General features: G+C 42.7%; 1 protein-coding gene across 1 annotated transcript in view; it reads right to left on the reverse strand.

The window, feature by feature from the left end:
• Positions 1-439: 439 nt before the first annotated feature.
• The window catches only part of LOC126456427 (uncharacterized), a 50,855-nt gene continuing 31,995 nt past the window's right edge, over positions 440-19,299 (reverse strand). The window contains exons 2-3 of the mRNA XM_050092178.1: positions 16,767-17,357; positions 440-832 (exon numbers count right to left, since the gene is read on the reverse strand). Of these exons, the coding sequence (XP_049948135.1) occupies positions 440-832; positions 16,767-17,357 (984 nt within the window). The remainder of the gene's footprint in view (positions 833-16,766; positions 17,358-19,299) is intronic.

A 19,299-nucleotide genomic window follows, 5' to 3' on the forward strand; every position in this document is an offset into this window, starting at 1 on the left:
CACGCTTCCGTTGCAGTGGAAATATTCGTGAAGTCATACATTGGTAAAAATGTAGATTATTAGTCAGAATTTACAACTACAGACATGACACCAAGTCAATCAGCTGCGATGTAACATACCATTTAGAAGCGCAAGAACAACATTATTTACGAGGATTACACTGCACTACCACTTGAAAACGGATTCATACCCAACATTGCCCAGTAATGGTGAATGTGAAATAAAAGAATGTTTTAATACAATTAGCGGCGAACAACAGGACGGTTATCATAATTTAGGGAAAAAAAACCACTTCCTCCAGTGAGAAGGTAAACTGAGAAATTACACTTGCGGTTGAAGGCCAGTTTAACAATTAGTTCATTCTGCATGGGTTGCAGACAACAAAGTGGTATGCCAAGTTTTGGCTCATGACAGTACCACACTGTATAGTCAGCGTCTTTCACAGGAGCCCCTTACTCTCGAAGCGACGTATGATGTACTGCACGTAGGGCCCGGAGTACTCGTTGTCATACATGCCGTAGAATGCGTCTGGCTGAAAATTAAGGTCCCGCATAGCTTGCGAGAACTTGTCCCCGACGCGATGTGAGGAGAGTGTGAAACCACTGCAGGAGGAGTTGTACAGGGCGAAGTAGTTCAGGTCCTCCATGTCCTTGAGCAGTTCGTCCAGCGGGTAGGCGTCCGCCGCAGCTGCCATTCCCAGAGCACGCAGCGACGCCTGCAGCTGTGAGTGGTAGGTCTCCAGCAGTGAAGGCAGGCGCTCGTGCACATCCACGACAGCGTTCGCGTACAGGAAGTACACCAGGTCGCGTGCAGGGCTGGACACGTGCGTTAGCTGCGAACGTGGGAAGGTTGTCGAGTAAGCAGAACAAATCAATTTCATTTCATAGTGGAAGGGTGGTTTAAAATGTATACCTGAATAAAGCGTGACACGAAGGTCACCAGACAGAATATTAAAGGGGTAGACCAGGGTGACGCTCGATTATTGAAACCGATATTCATGAACTTTTTCAATAAACTAACAAACAAATTATAAAACTGACTCCATACTTTTATTGTACACTCTTAAGATTGTATTGTGTATTTTTTAAGTGAAAGACTTGCACCCAGAGGATGCTACACGACATCTACGAAAGGCCTTCATGGAGTGCGAGGGCGATTGGTGGGAACTCAGATCGCTACAATTTTCAACGTAGAATAAAATTTCAAAAACTGCTCTGGAGCTGATAATATTGCCAAACGCAGTGCAGAGGGATATTTAAAAAATGGTTTTTAACAAACTGGCGGGACTCCGAACTAAAAGTCAGTGTCTTCGACAAAAAATTTCGTTGTAAAAACGTGCAGCTAAAAATAGAGAAAAATATTTCGCAAAAATCTTACTCACTAAAAGGAGAAAAAATGCCGACTGGCAAATTGCAAAATTGTATGATGTAATTGCGGGTACCCTTGCCCCAGTGGATACACCGGTTCCCGTGAGATCACCGAAGTTAAGCGCTGTCGGGCGTGGTCGACACTTGGATGGGTTACCATCCATGCCGCCATGCGCTGTTGCCATTTTTCGGGGTGCACTCAGCCTCGTGATGCCAATTAAGGAGCTCCTCGACTGAATAGTAGCGGCTTCGGTCAAGAATACCATCTTACGACCGAGAGAGCGGTGTGCTGACCCCACACCCCTCCTATCCGCATCCTCCACCGAGGATGGTCCCGATAGGCCACTCGTGGCCTGAAGACGGAGTGAGTAATTACGGGTATATTACATGAGCAATAGTTCCCGCCAATTTGAAAAATGTTGTTTCGAAGGAACAAGAATTTGAGGTTTGAACCTGTGATTTTTAATATTAAAATGAAACAAACTTTTAATTTGCAATGCCAGCACCGTACAATTAGTCTTTTCTTCCCAGATGTCGGTTCGACGAAATTATATCGATCAACTGGCTTCCGCTTATCAGTCGAAGCGTTGTTAGGCACGATAGGGATTATCTTTTGAAACATTTTATCCACATAAATGCCTCTGTTTGTCATTTTCATGCACTCACGTTTTATTACATACAATACACAAGCGATATGGCAAGTAAAGCAGACGTGAGACAAGCCCCTGATTTCAGACTGTTTCCCATAAACGAATGTTGTTACGAAGAGAAATCTTGTTCATATTCGAAACTAACAGGACCCCTATTCTGTCGTTAACTGTTACAGGATTACATAGGTTGCATTCGAGCGCTCGGATGCGCTATACACCACACAGTATATCGCGGTTTTAACATATTTTGACGTTTATAGCACACTTTATATGTATGAATCTTAAAAATACTCTCAAAGGAGCATTTTAAGTCAAAAAATTGGGCTAAAAAAATTTCCACTCTGGTCCACCCCCTTGATTCACTTATTTAAAAGAATACACAGGTCGTTCCTGATTACTGTAGATCGGTGTGGAACTGATACCAACTGCAGATGCGATTCACCACTGCTGAAGCCTGTCATTGTAACGAAGTGATGTGTATGTGCTCGTCTATTGTATGGAATCACTGCAGTAAGGTATGATTTCTTCAAGATGTAACAGAATGACGGAAAGGATCTTACATTTTTCGATGTGCCCACGACTACACTGTGGATCAAATTGCTCGATATGCTGTTGTATCAAAGCGGAATGTTCGATTTGTCTACAAGGAATGGTGTCCCACTTGTGGCGATGTCAAATGCCGCAATATCAGTTGTCTTACAAAGATCACCGATAGGAACCGAAGACGGTTGTAAAGCCTTGTCAACGACAATTGCTTTGAATGACTGTAGGTCCATCCCAACCAGTTTCTTAGCAAACTTTCCGAAGGTAGCTCCATGCAATGTACATTTGGAACGAGGAGCCTTGCAAGAGACCCTTGATCACACCACCACATAGAGCTGTATGTGCTCACTGGGCCAAACAACACAGAAACGGGACAGTTATCGACAGCAGAAGTCTAATGTGGCATACGAGTCGCGATTTGTCTCATTTCAGATGATGTAAAGTGTCTAATGAACTGAAGGTCCAATGAGTCGTTTAACCTGGAGTGTGTGGAACTTGCTACTCATGCTGGAGGTAGTTCTGCGATGTTTTGTGGGTGGTTTACGTACCAGGACTTGGGCTTACTGAACATAAGCCATGGTGTTCAAAGGGTAGTTATAATTAAACTTTCGCTGCTTGAGTATGTTTAGACGAAAGACTATATAACATATGGGCACTCAGCTTTACAGAAATGATGTTCATACTGTGCACTGCAGGATTTGCGTTGTTAGTAGTGTTAGCATCATGACTTGCCGTTAGGCGCCGCTACTGCTACGGCGACGTTGAGTTGAAACACAAACATCACTGCCCGTTACAACTGCAAACAGTCTATGTTGGTCTGGGCAGCAGAGCTTTACTGGTAAAGCTGTTTTATCAAAACAACAGCAATAGTGCTACTGCTCTTCGTGAGTATCGACGCGTTAAAGGAATACGCTGAGGTCCTCTTTCCGCACCGGGATTGGAGAACATAAATCGGAAGTTGGAACTAGCCAGAGGCTTATGGATGGCTCGTAGGAGAAGTTGACGGTCAATTGCACCACCAATTGTCGGAGATGCTAGTGTACCCATGGCTGAGAATACTGGATGCAACGTGTGTTTGTCAAGATGTGCACGAGGTGTGTCGCGACTACTGAACGTCCCAGGGTCCGCCGTTCGAAAAGTGCTACGAACAATTGTGCAATGGTATCACTGGTGCGGTTCCAGGCAGTCGTGGATGAAGATGGTTGTCACACAGAGCAACGTTTGTAACCTGGAACGTGAGCATGGTACGCTAATAAATGTTACCCCCTCAAATTGAAATTAAAATGTTTCTTTGAATGGTTTATTCGTTGTTTCTCTTCCGCATGTCCTTAAAAATCTTTCCACAAAGTTTTACTGTCTTGCGATCACTGGTTTTTCATGGGAGCCTTCTCAAGTAGCGACAGTTTAAGTGTAACCATCCTGTGTTTTAACACTCTCGGTGACCAAGTACTACTCTTCCTTCGACATCTTCATGAAGAGTTTTCTTTGTACACGCCGGTTCTCCCAGATTAGAACACCCATGTTCACTGGACTGCAAACACATGTTCCTGGCTCGGATAACTTTCCGGCATGCTATCAAATTTGGACTGGCTTGTTAAATCACCCAATCTTCATCTTATTCATATTGGTGCAATTACTTTGAGTTGTGAGTGAAAAATAGCATTTCTTTTATTGTTATTTCATCCCCCCACACCCCGTATGGGCAATACGTAGCCTTCCAGTGCTATAAGTAACCCGCTCTTCGGCCAACTGACATTAAAACTTAAATGAGATGAAAAAGAAACAAACAGGGGAGATATGTACATTGTATTTAATACTATTTCGAAACGAAAAATAAAATGGAAGTTTTTAGATGTACGAGAGATATGAGCTCTTCCACTAGTAGTTGAAAACAATAATAATAAAAAGTAGAACGAAATGCAATAAGCGCAGATTCAAAAACATTTACAACTTGATGCCGAAACATTGATACCTAAAAGATGCACTTTTCTGTCACTAAGAACAGGAAGGACCTGCTCTGGGATAGGAAGTCTGTTGATGAAGGGGGGAGATTGGCCGGTGGGGAAGATAGGATTGTGGTGGTATAAGGATGGGGGATGCTGCGTTGGGGTAGGAGTGAGAAGGGGCGTAGAAGTGGCAGGAACTGGTGACACTGACAGTTGTTGGAAAAAGGGAAATGGTGAGAGAAAGGCAGATGGGGAAAAAGTGGGCTAAGGAAATGTGGGGGGAGGGGGGAGAGGAAGCCTTCACGAGGTGCAATTGGTGACGTGGACTTACAGGTGGTAGGATAGGTAAACGTCAGGCTCGAGTTCATGATCTGTGAGGGGGAGATGGTTGAAATTTCTTTGGGAGAATATGTGGAGGGTGTGTAGGTGTACAGTTGGTAGAATGTGCTGGTAGAAGTGCAGTATATGAGGATTGGAAAGCAGAGGCGAAAACGATGGGACTATTGCAGTCGAGTTTGAGGATGGTAGAACGCAGCAATCAGCGTCCCCACAGTTTAGTATGTGTTTGGGATTAAATCACCAATGAGTGGCTATAGCTGAGTATGGCACACTTGAGTAATATATGTGGTGTCTGTTCTTTTGGACATGTCTGAAAGAACATGTTCGAAAGAACAGACACCACGCATTCATTAAACTGATTCACCGTGATGGGCAATGATTCCACCACCTTCATTGCGGAAGCACATTTACGTTGGATCACCCTTGAGAATTTCAAAATTGCTAGCATGGAGGACACGGACACGGACACGGACAGGGATATTGGGTAAGTGGTGCTGGGTGGAAATGTCAGTTAGCCACGGAGCGTGCCGAGTCTGCGCATTTGCGATAAACAATAAGTCTGGATGGCGCAATGGTTAACGCAACTGCCTAGAAAGCAAAATATCTTGGGTTCGCATGCTAGCACACATTTTCTTTCGTAGCTGTTGATTCCACATAAAGACCTGATGCAGCCGACATCCATAGTTCCCTCCCTTTCCTTTCAAAATGGTTCAAATGGCTCTGAGCACTATGGGACTTAACTTCTGTGGTCATCAGTCCCCTAGAACTTAGAACTACTTAAACCTAACTAACCTAAGGACATCACACACATCCATGCCCGAGGAAGGATTCGAACCTGCGGCCGTAGCGGTCACGCGGTTCCACACTGTAGCGCCTAGAACTGCTCGGCCACTCTGGCCGGCCTCCTTTCCTTTCGCCCGCTGTCTCCCAATTTACATAACCTGAGATATACTGATAGTAGCAAAAAAGCCTCTTTGTACTTCAAAATACTTCCTCTACATATAGTAGTGTGTAAGTTCCTATCTTCGGGACATTAGGAAAGCTGAATATCCCGAGCTTGTGTAAGCACGGTGGTAAATATGTTATAACCTATGTATCGCTCACTTTCCTACAAGCAATAAGTCATCTCAGTAAGTTTCGTCGTGAATCTTTGGTGCCAAATTAGAAGAAGAAAGAAGATTAAGAGTTTAACGTCCCGTCGACATCAATGCCATTACAGACGGAGCACAAGCTCTGATTGTTTGAGGAATGGGGAAGCGAACCGGCGGCGCCCTTTCAAAGGAAACAAGCATGTGCCTGCATCGATTTAGAGAAATCACGGAAAACATAAATGTAGAGGGATTAACGTGGGTTCAAACCGTCATCCTTCCTTTGCAGATGACATGCTGTCAGGCTACAAAGGCACATCTTCACTACTACTGTACAGGCGAGCTATAAAAGAAGCAAGCATTATAGTTTTACGCCTAAAGTATGAAATCAACTACGACATTAGTATAATATTTTTACAGAAATAAATTCTAACCTGCTGAAGAGGACACAATGGTGTTGAAACATGTTTTCATAGAGAACAGAAAAAATAAATACATTGTTTTTCGCAGAAGGCAGAGTTTTAAAAACTCAAAATCAAAAATAGCGTTTGCCTGATAAATTTTCCATATTCCATCCCCCGTCTCGTAGTTCACAAATTGTGTAGTATACCTGTCATCCTGCTACTGCCGTGGTATGCAAATACACAGCAGCACGTGGATTGGTGTTGAAGTCGGGAATAATTGTTCGGCATTGTGGTACTCTAAGAAATTATTATCAGTTTAATTCAGGCAATAAGTAAAGGGTATATGACTGTAGTTCCTGACAGATGACGCGCAGTTGTCTTGGGTTACATTCTAGACTTCTCTAGAAGGCCAAGGTCATGAGGCACATCTGATTGTGAACACCTCGCCACACAAGTGCGTAAAACGTGACCATCCCTCTAGTTTCGCTTAACAACAGAAGTACGCGCTATGCTACTGAGCGTCCTCTCTCTAGTTTCTCGCCAGCGATGGTAACACAATACTACGCTACAGATTCACTGTTTGCAAACTGCAAAACTTTTTGCAGTGTGTGGCTAGGCCAATCTTTGGAATCTCTCAGCCAATTGCACTACGTAGTGTTACTTTCTAAGACAAGTATTTCCATGAGACATCACATGATGATGAGTTATCTGGCGACAGCCTAAAGCAAATTTCAAAACTGTCTGTTTCACACTGTAATGCAGCCAGTAATGGCTTGACAGACTGCAGATTTGCTTCAGACTTGTGAGCTGTCTTCGAACTGCTCTGCTGGAAGTCGAAAGTATGGTACAACAAGAGAGACATAATATTTCAATGCAGGTTTAAAAACTGAAAACTCCTGCTAATAACCATTCTTTCGTTTTGCAGATTTATTCTGCCTAAATTTGTGTAAAATAAAAGAAAAAAATTTCATCATTTTATTCTCTAAGAACACAATATTCGCATTCACTTTAACACACAACCATGCGCCGTTTATCTAAGTGTTAAGGATTTCACCAGACTTTACCAGGAAGTCGTTAGTCCTAAATATGGACCAACCCGACAGTCATGTGAAACAATTTATAGGATCTGTTTTGCGCAGCTAGACGTAAGTTTAAGCTAAGTGAATAAAGTCATATGTTTACGAGTATGAAGACAGCTTTATATAATGACCAAAGCATTTGTAATACGAGGGTCACCCCAAAAGAAATGCACACTATTTTTTTTTAGAAATACAGTTTTCATTCTGCATGTGTGAAAGATTTACAGTATGTAGATACATTCTTCCCGCTTGTTTTCAAACTTAGTTCAACCTGTTCCCGTGAGTGGCGCCGTCACAGCATGTCTTCAAGATGGCTGCTACACTTGACGTTCGTCAGAAGTAACGTGCTGCCATAGAACTCCCGTGCTGTGAAAACGAGACAGTGGGAAACATCCACAAGAAGTTGAAAAAGGTGTATGGAGATGCTGCTGTCGATCGCACTACAGTTAGTCGGTGGGCACGCAGGTTATGTGATGAAAGCGAGCATGGCAATATTGAGGATTGTCCTCGCAGCGGCAGGCCTCATACGGCACACTCTCCAGACAATGTGCAGAAAGTTAACGAATTGGTGACTTCTGACAGATGCATTGTAGTGAACGAATTGTCACGCTACGTTGGGATAGGGGAAGGAAGTGTTTGCAGAATACTGAATGTGTTGGCGTTAAAAAAGGTTTGTGCCCGATGGGTTCCCAGGATGTTGACAGTGGCTCACGAAGAAACAAGAAAAACGGTATGCAGCGAACTTTTGGAACAGTGCGAGAATGGTGGAGACGAATTTCTTGGAAGAATTATGACAGGTGATGAAACATAGCTCCATCATTTTTCACCAGATACGAAGAGGCAATCAATGGAGTGGCATCATGCAAATTCACCCAAGAAAAAAATTCAAAACCACACCTTCTGCTGGAAACGTTATGGCTACGGTGTTTTTTGTTTCCGAAGAACTCTTGCTTGTGGACATCATGCCAAGTGGAACCACTATAATTTCTGATGCATATGTGACGACACTGAAGAAACTTCAAGCTCAACTGAGTTACGTTCGACCACATCGGCAAAAGCAGGGGACATCAAGCCAAGTGCAGCCACCATAAATTCTGATGCATATGTGATGACACTGAAGAAACTTCAGGCTCGACTGAGTCGTGTTCGACCACATTGGCAAAAGCAGGATGTTTTGCTGTTGCACGACAATCCATGGCCACATGTCAGTCAAAAAACCGTGGAAGCCATCACAAAACTCAGATGGACAACACTGAAACACCTGCCTTACAGTCCTCACCTGGCTCCATGTGTCTACCATCTCTTTGGGAAACTAAAAGACTCTCTTCGTGGAACAAGGTTTGAAGATGATGACTCCCTTGTGTACACTGCCAAACAGCGGCTCCAACAGGTTGCTCCAGAATTTTACCATGTGCATATACAGGTGCTGGTTCCAAGATGGTTTAAGGCAGTGGAAAGGGATGGAAATTATATGGAGAAATGAAAATATTGTTCCTAAAGGATGTGTCTACACACTGTAAATCTTTCAAACATGTAGAATAAAAGATGGATTAAAAAAAACATTGTACATTTCTTTAGGAGTGACCCTCGTAACAATAATATAGGTATTTATTTGAAGGTTTAGTGTAATCAAAATGTTGTATTCATTCATAATATCTATTGCATGAGAATTTTACTAATTTTGTAGCACAATTTAGCTTAACTGCATTAAAAATGAACTGTAAGTAGACCTAAATTACATTAAAGTCATGTGTAAATTACAAAAATAAGAACTAGTAGTTGTTGCAAAGTTTTTGAAATATGTTAACCTTTTCTATTACATGAAAAGAGGAAAGAAGAGTGTGGTTTAATGTGCCAGCAAAAATGATGTTATTACAAATGGAGCAAGGACCAGGGCATCTAATGGACATGAAATCAGCTGTATATTCTTCAAAGGAATCATTCCAGCATTCACCTTAACCAGTCTAGAGAAATCACAGAAAACGTAAACCGTGACTTCAAGATGAATATGTAAAACCTCCTTCTCCTAAAAGAGTGTCCAGTGAGCTCGGCGAGAGACTTTTCAACTATTGTAATGTAGTGGACACAATTATGTGAAAAACCTTATCATGATTGAAACTTATCTTATCATGATTATTTAACGACTTATAAATAATTGAACAACAGTGAAGTTGAACCTAGCATCTGAGAAAGAGCTTGTCTGACGTTGATCATGTGTGACAAGTTCAACTGTGTCCCAGGCTTGGATCGAACAAGACTGTGTGCCTTAAGCATGTAGTATACCACCAATTACGAAAGAAATCTTTCGCAGCAGCAATCCTGATGTTGTTGATAAGATAGAGTTCCGAAGCGCATTCATACTCTTAGGTTATAGTCCCACTGCGCCACGGGGAACCTCTGTAATACGGATGTTTATTTAATAACAGGTAGACTATAAAAATAGTTCATTAATGTTAACACTAATCATGTATACATATCCTGTAAACTGACACGCTCCACACCATTTCGATAAAAGAATCGTTCAACTGATCTATAGAACATTAGAACATATAACTGACTAACTAACTAATATTTGCATTGCTGAACGTAATCGAGAAACAGATGCAGTATCTTTTATCAAGTGTGATATACACACATCAAAAAAAGTTTTGTATCGCCCCGGTTCCCAGAACTACTGAAGACGGACGTTGACTGTGGATATTGTATCACAGGCACAGCCCCTTTGACTGTTCAGAGATGTCACTAAACCCGCCCAAAGATATAAACAACCATGCATGAACAGCGCCTTTTAGACGGAGGGTGTCCAACAGCCGATCGGTTCCAGTCATTCCACCAGGAAAGAGGTACATGGCTTGTGTTGTCTGTAGTTCAACCATGCCTAGACGGTCAATACCGCGGTTCGATCGCATGCGTATTGTTACTTTGTGCCAGGAAGGGCTCTCAACAAGGGAAGTGTCCAGGCGTCTCGGACTGAACGAAAGCGATAATGTTAGGAAATGGAGGAGATACAGAGAGGCAGGAACTGCCTATGACATGCCTCGCTTAGGCCGCCCAATGGCTACTATTGCAGTGGATGACCGCTACCTACGGATTATGGCTCGGAGGAACCCTGACAGCAACGTCACCATGTTGAATTATGCTTTTCGTGCAGCCATAGGACGTTGTGTTACGACTGAGACAGTGCGCAATGGGCTGCATGATGCGCAACTTCACTCCTGACGTCCATGACGAGCTCCATCTTTCCAACCACGAAACCACGCAGCGCGGTACAGATGGGCCCAACAACATGCCGAGTGGACTGCTCAGGATTGTCATCACGTTCTCTTCACCGATGAGTGTCGCATATGCCTTCAATCAGACAATGGCCGGAGACGTGTTTGGAGGCAACCCGGTCAGGCTTAGAAACACTGTCCAGCGAGTGCAGCAAGGTGGACGTTCCCTGCTGTTTTGGGGTGACATTATGTGGGTACGCTCCTGGTGGTCATGGAAGACACCGTAACCGCTGTACGATACGTGAATGCCATCCTCCGACCGATAGTACAACCATATCGGCAGCATGTTGGCGAGGCATTCGTCTTCATGGACAATTCGCGTCCCCCCCCCCCCCCCCCCCTTCCATCGTGCACGTCTTGTGAATGACTTCCTTCAGGATAACGACATCGCTCGACTAGAGTGGACAGCATGTTCTACAAACATGAACCCTATCGACGCATGCCTGGGATGAAAAAGGATGTTTATGGACGACGTGATCCACCAACCACTCTGAGGGATCTACGCCGAATCGCCGTTGAGGAGTGGGACAATCTGGACCAACAGTGCCTTGATGAACTTGTGTATAGTATGCGACAACAAATACAGGCATTCATCAATGCAAGAGGACGTGCTACTGGGTATTAGAGGTACCGGTGTGTACAGCGGTCTGGACCACCGCCTCTGAAACTCTCGCTGTATGGTGGTACAACATGCAATGTGTAGTTTTCATGAGCAATAAAATGAGCGGAAATGATGTTTATGTTGATCTCTATTCCAGTTTTCTGTAGAGGTTCCGGAACTCTCGGAACCGAGGTGATGCAAAACTTCTTTATGAGTGTATGTGGGTACTTACAGCATTTCGTAACTACATTTAAGATACGGCCACAAGTAGGAAAGAAGAACCAATAATGCAATCACGGACCAATCAGTGGGTCCACTCAAATGTGTAAAGTGACTATTGTTGTTCGTCTGGACAGATATCAAGCATGAAAATTATATATCAGTAAATACAGCTGTAGGAAGGGCAAGTAACAGACGGAGATACATTGGGAAATTACCAAGGTAGTGTAATTCATTCATTAAGGATGTTCCGTATCAGAACTTTTATTCAACCAGTTGTGTCTAGAATCCTTACTACATAAAATTCGAACTAATAAGAGGTGTACAATATGCAAAGAAGAGTTTTCTAATGTGGTATAGGTGTTTAGTCACCACAAAAACACAGATTTGTTCAGTAATCATCAATGAAATATGCTGGAATGAGTGTGTTGCACTTCATGTAAAGTTTTTTCATGAAATTTCAAAAAATGGTTCAAATGGCTCTGAGCACTATGGGACTCAACATCTGACGTCATCAGTCCCCTAGAACTTAGAACTACTTAAACGTAACTAACCTAAGGACACTACACACATCCATGCACGAGGAAGGACCGTAGCGGTCGCGCGGTTCCAGACGGAAGAAATTTCAGAAATGTGCTTTCCAAGTTATGTTAAGAAACGTAATACTTTTTACCATACTCAGTTCTACAAGTTGACTTTTTGATGAGTATGCAAACGTTGCCTACAGAATGTACAGTTAATTTCCAGACGAAAAAATACTGTTCCTTTTTCTTTTTAAGTTCAGACATTAATTAACGTCAGAGTTTTTTTCTTAATAGGAATGACCTTCAAAGGCCACCAGTACTGCTAGAGGCAACCATAGGCAGATTTTGGAACAAACAAGTGTGTGGCAGACATTACTTTCTCAGGAGGCTGCAGTTACTGTGTAACTGCTATGGATCTGAAGAAGTTCCACATTTGAGTAAAACCGGGAACCATTACAAAATGCGAAACAGACTGCAATGGAAGATATAGAGTAATAATCAGCTGTCACAGATATATCCCTACTTGACAGGAGAGTGTTTGACGTTCTGGTGGAACACTTGGGGACCACATTCTGGCTCTGGGGTACCCAGAGGGCACTGGCCTGGGTCTCGATTAGTAGCCATATTCTCTGGATCTGAACACACGCGACTCCTTTTTATGGGGCTATATTAAAGACAAGATGTACAGAAATGCCCCAAAACCATTGCTGAGTTGAAAACAGCCATTCAAGAGGTCATCGACAGCATCAATGTCAGCAGGTCATGCAGAATTTCGCTATTCGTCTGCACCACATCATCGACAAGGATGGCAGGCATATCGAACATGCCATAACCTAAATCCGAATATCTGAAGTATTTACATGTTGTGTGTACACATCGTACTTTTATGTTTTTTTGCATGGAGTTCAGTAATTGTCACCCTGTACAAACAAAACTGTGCCACATTTTGACCAGTACCTGTACCAAGTATCGTTGCTGGCCAAACTCTGAAGAAGTATAATTTTTCCAAAGTTATGACCATCCTCCATTTTGTTCTCTACTGGAAATTTTCATGCATTTTTGTGACCGATCTACTTCATTTAAACGGATAAATCCAATGAAATCTTTATAATATCATGACTTTGTGTATGAATCAGTTAGTTTTGTAGCTGATACAGTCATTCTTGGAAGGACTTTACTCCAAAATCTTAAGTTGTCCGAAACGAAGGAAAACATTCTTTGGGTGACTGTATGAAATGTAACAGGACTGACTTTCCAATGTTTAAAGAACAGAATAAAATGGCGACTTTGCTATTGCTGCAGTTGCTAAGTCTAAAAACTTGGAAGAAGGTCCCTTTCTTGAGAAAATAATTCACATGCATAGCCAAGCTAAGCTTTTAGTTGTGTTTTAAGTTGTTTCTTTCTTAACTCTAATCAAAATACATACAATATGGTTTCATTGATCACCATCTGCAGCAGCAGCAGCAGCAGCAGTGTTACATACAGACCATTTCATCAAATTATCGTATAAATCCCTATATCCGTGCTGGGTATAACCAAATAAACGTTCCAGATTTCGCATTTTGTTGCTATTAATAGCCACTGGTCCAGTGTAAGCCTTTCAACTTAAAAACAACAGGACACTTCCAGAAATGAAAGGTCGAATTATGCCATAACACATGGCTGTAAATGAGTATCTTTCTGGCATTTTGGAACATGCCTATGTTTGGATTCGTTGGACAACAGTCCTTTTTATAGTATGGTGACCACCACTTAGAGAAGTTGTACGCATTTTTAGTATCTGTTAGCTTTATGGAGAGCTTACGATGTTTGGATGCCTTGCAATGATTTCCCAATATTATTTCATCATGTTCATTTTATGAGCTCTTCTAGTTACCCATTTCACCATGGAACATTTCCCATCACATATGTTATATGAATGTCGACGAATGGGAAAACACTATTCCACTTTATCGAAAAGTTTAGCTTTCGCCAAAGATGGACATATTAGAATCTTACAATGATTCTTATTTTTCCCAACGCAATCGTCGGAAAACAAACCTAGTTCTTCGACATTTTCTGGTGCACGTTCTTTTATGTAATCAAATCAGAAGGAGTACGCTTCATTTGCTCCTTTCTTTGCAATGCCTTCATGGTATACATGCCTTACAGGCTCATCATTTTTCATGTTATGCATACAATTTAGCGATATCGTTCAACATATGACTTGAACTACGAAAAGCGAAACGTACCGCATAGTGAATCAGGTTCTCAATTAGACGGTACGCGAAGATGATCACCATTGAACGAGTATTACTCCAGGAGAAAAGTCCTTTCAAAACTGACATCGCTGTAACGAAGTCGCAAAAACACACTTACAATATCTGGAATAAAGCCCTTTTCATGGAGAAAGGTTTATGTATGTGTATAGAATCTGGTAGTGTTCTTAACATATTTTCTTAATATTTTGATTAAGACTCATTCAAAAAATACTATTAATTGCCCGGAAAAGGCAAAGTAGTGATAGCTTCATAAGTGTTAGATTTCATTTTCTTCAATTCCTTTGAACATTATCTGTACACTTCTAAATTTCAATGCACAGCTGCATAATTATCATACTGGTAATATTAGAGGAATTTGGGATTTTGTATCAAGAACTATTTTCCATGCACAGCATCTGTGAATGGAGTAGAGAAGTCATAAGTCGTCAGATGTATGTCGTTGTTGTGGTCTTCAGCCCTCCATGCTACTCTATCCTGTGCAAGCTTCTTCATCTCCGAGTAACTACTGCAACCTACATCCTTCTGAATCTACTTAGTGTATTCATCTCTTGGTCTCCCTCTACGATTTTTACCCTCCACTATTCCCTCCAGTACTAAAGTGGTGATCCCTTGCTGTCTTAGAATGTGTCCTACCAACCGATCCCATTTTCTAGTCAAGTTGCGCCACAAATTCCTCTTCTCCCCAGTACTGTTCAGTACCTCCTGATTAGTTACGTGATCTACCCATCTAATCTTCAGCATTCTTCTGTAGCACCACATTTCGAAAGCTTCTATTCTCTTCTTGTCTAAACTATTTATCGTCCATGTTTCACTTCCATACATGGCTACACTCCATACAAATACTTTCAGAAACGACCTCCTGACACTTAAATCTATACTCGATGTTAACAAATTCCTCTTCTTCAGAAACGCTTTCCTTGCCATAGCCAGTCTACATTTTATATCCTCTCTTCCTCGATCATCATCAGTTATTTTGCTCTCTAAATGGCAAAACTCATCTACTACTTTAAGTGTCTCATTTCCTAATATAATTCCCTCAGCATCACCTGATTTAATCCGACTACATTCCAACTAACTTGTTTTGCCTTTGTTGATATTCATCTTGTATCCTCCATTAAAGACACTGTCTGTTCCATTCAACTGCTCTTCCAGGTCCTTTGCTGTCTCTGACAGAATTACAATGTCATCGGCAACCTCAAAGTTTTTATTTCTTCACCATGGATTTTAATTCCTACTCCAAATATTTCTTTTGTTTCCTTTACTGCTTGCTCAGTACATTGACTGAATAACATTGGGGACAGGTTACAACACTGTCTCACTTCCTTCTCAACCACTGCTTCCCTTTCATGTCCCTCAACTCTTATAACTGCCATATGGTTTCTGTATAAATTTTAAAAAGCCTTTCTTTTCCTGTATTCTACCTCTGCCTCCCACAGAATTTGAAAGAGAGTATTCCAGTCAACATTGTCAAAAGCTTTCTCTAAGTCTAAAAATGCTAGAAACGTAGGTTTGCCTTTCCTTAATCTATCTTCTAAGATAAGTCGTAGGGCCAGTGTTGCCTCACATGTTCCAACATTTCTATGGAATCCAAACCGATCTTCCTCAAGATCGGCTTCTACCAGTTTTTCCATTCGTCTGAAAGGAATTCGTGTTAGTATTTTGCAGCCGTGACTTATTAAACTGATAGTTCGGTAATTTTCGCATCTGTCAACACCTGCTTTCTTTGTGATTGGAATTATTATATTCTTCTTGAAGTCCGAGGGTATTTCGCCTGTCTCATACATCTTGCTCACCAGATGGTAGAGTTTTGTCAGGACTGGCTCTCCCAAGGTTATCAGCAGTCCTAATGGAATTTTGTCTACTCCTGTGGCCTTGTTTCGACTTAGGTCTTTCAGTGCTCTGTCAAACTCTTCAAGCAGTAGACCTATCATATTTCCATTTCATCTTCATCCTCTTCCATTTCCATAATATTGCCCTCATGGACATACCTCTTGTATACACCCCCTATATATTCCTTCCAGCTTTCTGCTTCCCCTTCTTTGCTTAGAACTAGTTTTCCATCTGAGCTCTTGATATTCATACAGGTGGTTCTCTTTTCTCCAAAGGTCTCTTTTCCTGTAGGCTCTATGTATCTTACACCTAGTGATATATGCCTTTACGTCCTTGCATTTGTCATGTAGCCATCCCTGCTTAGCCATTTTGCTCTTTCTGTCGATCTCATTTTTGAGACATTTGTATTCCTTCTCGCCTGCTTCGTTTACTGCGTTTTTATATTTTCTCCTTTCATCAATTAAATTCAAGCTGTATATGAAGACCTAAACAGAATACATAATATGCATGTGTCACGTAAGTAATTGTTAACTTATGCAAAGAAAATTTTATGTATGTCTCGCATCTGGCATAGGTGAACAAGACATAAGGGAGACAATGAGCACACATAATGAACATGTTACCGAATAGTCAACACACATACCTGAAAATCTACGAAGCGTACATCAACAACCTCCCCTGATGAGTACTTGAACATCATGTTGTTCTTCCAGCAGTCACCATGAACCAGCACCTTGAGTTTAGTATCTTGAACTTTCTTCTTCAATGCCTTTCTCATTAGTGGCAACAAGGTATCTGCGAGTCCCAAATACTTGGCGGCGTAGTGTTCATAGTTGGGAACTCTCGTCACGAAATCGGCGAGAGCAGAAAACATACACTGCGTAATCGACCGCAGCATAAACTCCGCGTTGTCGGCGGTGAAGTAATCCATATCGAGTTGGACGCCGTAGTCGGGGCGCTTGCTGAGCGCGTGGGCAGTGCCGGCGTGGAGGCGCGCGTACGCTCGCATCACCACCTCGCAGTGCTGGTAGTCGAGAGGTCGATCGGAGTCCGCCAATCGATAGCCGGCAGCTACGAGGTCGTCCAGCACGAGGAAGGCCCTGGGTGTGGCGCCGTGGTGCAGGCACATGGCCGTCAGTGGCCGGAAAGACGCGCCTTCCACCCGTTTCAGAGCCTCGTGCGCTGTGGGCATCACCTCGGCCAGCACCAGCGCCTCCGTCTTGAACACGTACCACTGTGCAACAATATTATTTTTGAATCTGTAGCAACTGTCTGAGGCTTTCGTATATATACTCTACTCAAGCTAGTAGTATGACAGCTCAAGGACTGGTGCATTTTTTCTAATTTACGATCTTGATTCTTGACCCCAATAAGAAGTAGAACTTTTTTTAATAGTGTTCTTCTGTAACTGGGTTCTTACGTAATTGCTCTCTCTGTCTCAGCCCATTCTGTAACTCCCTGTCTCCCCACCTCCTCAAATGCTTGTTGCTCACTGCGCTCTTCGGTTCATGGGTGCTTGAGTTTAGTACTCCAACGTCGCCAAGTGCAGTGCCTGATCCTACTATCAATTGGGTGATCAGTATCAGCGCCAGTTGTCCTCCAACAACAGCAACACTAGCACAATACGAGCAAAAACGGACATTTTGAGTAGCAGCAGGCAGCCAGTATGTATTTTCAAATGTTACCCTTTGTCACATGCCAATGGCCTTGCAACAGTGGTAACACTGGTTCCCGTCAGATCACCAAAGTTAGCCACTATCAGGCTTGGCTAGCACTTGGATGGGTCACTGTCCAGTCCGCCGAGTGCTGCTGGCAAGCTGGGTGCACTCAGCCCTTGTGACACCAATTGAGGAGCTACTTGACTGAGAAGTAGCGGCACCGGTCATGCAAACTGACAACGGCAGGGAGAGTGGTAAGTTGCATCCACTACCGGTAACGCCTAACGGCTGAGGACGACACGGAGGCCGGTCGGTACCGTTGGGCCTTCAAGGTCTGTTCGGACAGAGAGAGTTTTTTTTTCTTTTTTTCAGTTTGTCGAATACTGATATTGGCAAGCATACAGTAAGTATTTGTCAAATATGTTTGTGATATTATTCCTATTATAATTGTTCTTAAGCAATGAAACACTGATAGTGTTGTTTTTAGACTTGTTTATAATTGCTTTTCAGCACCCACTTGCAATGTTGCTTCCAGTAGCGCAACATTAGAGTGTGAAGCAGCGGCAATATAACCGAGCTAGTAATGAGCAACATTGCCTGCTCACCAGGATATGTCTGATGTCTGTCAACTAACTTTTGTGCCAGCACGCAGTGGTATGGATAGGTATTTGAAAGTCTTAATTAATACCTCCATATGTCAGTCTACATCTTGTGATGTGGTGAGAGCAGCATAACCGTAAATACAAAATGGTGTGCACCTGTCGTGATGCAACGTTAACAGCAGCAGTGTCAATATGGTGTGGGTAGTTGAGAAAACAATTCTAAGTCTGTGGTGAGGTAAAAGATTGATAACGAAACGCAACTGCAGTGGCAGCAGCAAAATTACTCGTATTTGGTCTGCTCCACTGGTACTATGTCAGGTTGCATACTAGCCACGAATTAACAAGTGTTATTGTGTGGAGAGATATGGGCATTTCTTTAAGAACCTCAAATACCTCCTCCTCCATTCTTAGAAAGATCGATTAACCAGTACTGCAGCTCATTATTGTACTGAAATATGCCAATAAACAAGAGCCATAGCGTCGCAAAACAGTATATAAGCAATGTACCAAATATGCACTTGCTCTGTTACCCCTGGACTATTAGGGAGTAACATCATGACAGTGGGTCACAGAATCATCTACAGATACTGGCTACCCCTAGCTGCCCCACACCGCTGCTCTGGCTACCGCCACACCGGAGCGTGGCTGCAAGCCCTGCTGTACTCGTCAGCGCACCACTGCCTCTCCTCGCCATACTATAGAGTAGGAAATGCACTTAACTTATCTAAAAAATACACGTGTCACAGTCCTCAGCGTCTGCACACGACCGACTGGCAGGCTAGCTGGACAAAGAAAGACTGGCGCGACGGAGGTACAGTCTTCGGTCGAGAATCCCCCACTCTCCGCAACCCCAACAGTGGAATGATAAGCAGGCGGACGGTTTCCTGAAGCAACGAGCATGCGTACTAATCTCTTT

The sequence above is a fragment of the Schistocerca serialis genome, chromosome 2 (genome assembly GCF_023864345.2).
Source record: "Schistocerca serialis cubense isolate TAMUIC-IGC-003099 chromosome 2, iqSchSeri2.2, whole genome shotgun sequence".
NCBI lineage: Eukaryota > Metazoa > Arthropoda > Insecta > Orthoptera > Acrididae > Schistocerca > Schistocerca serialis.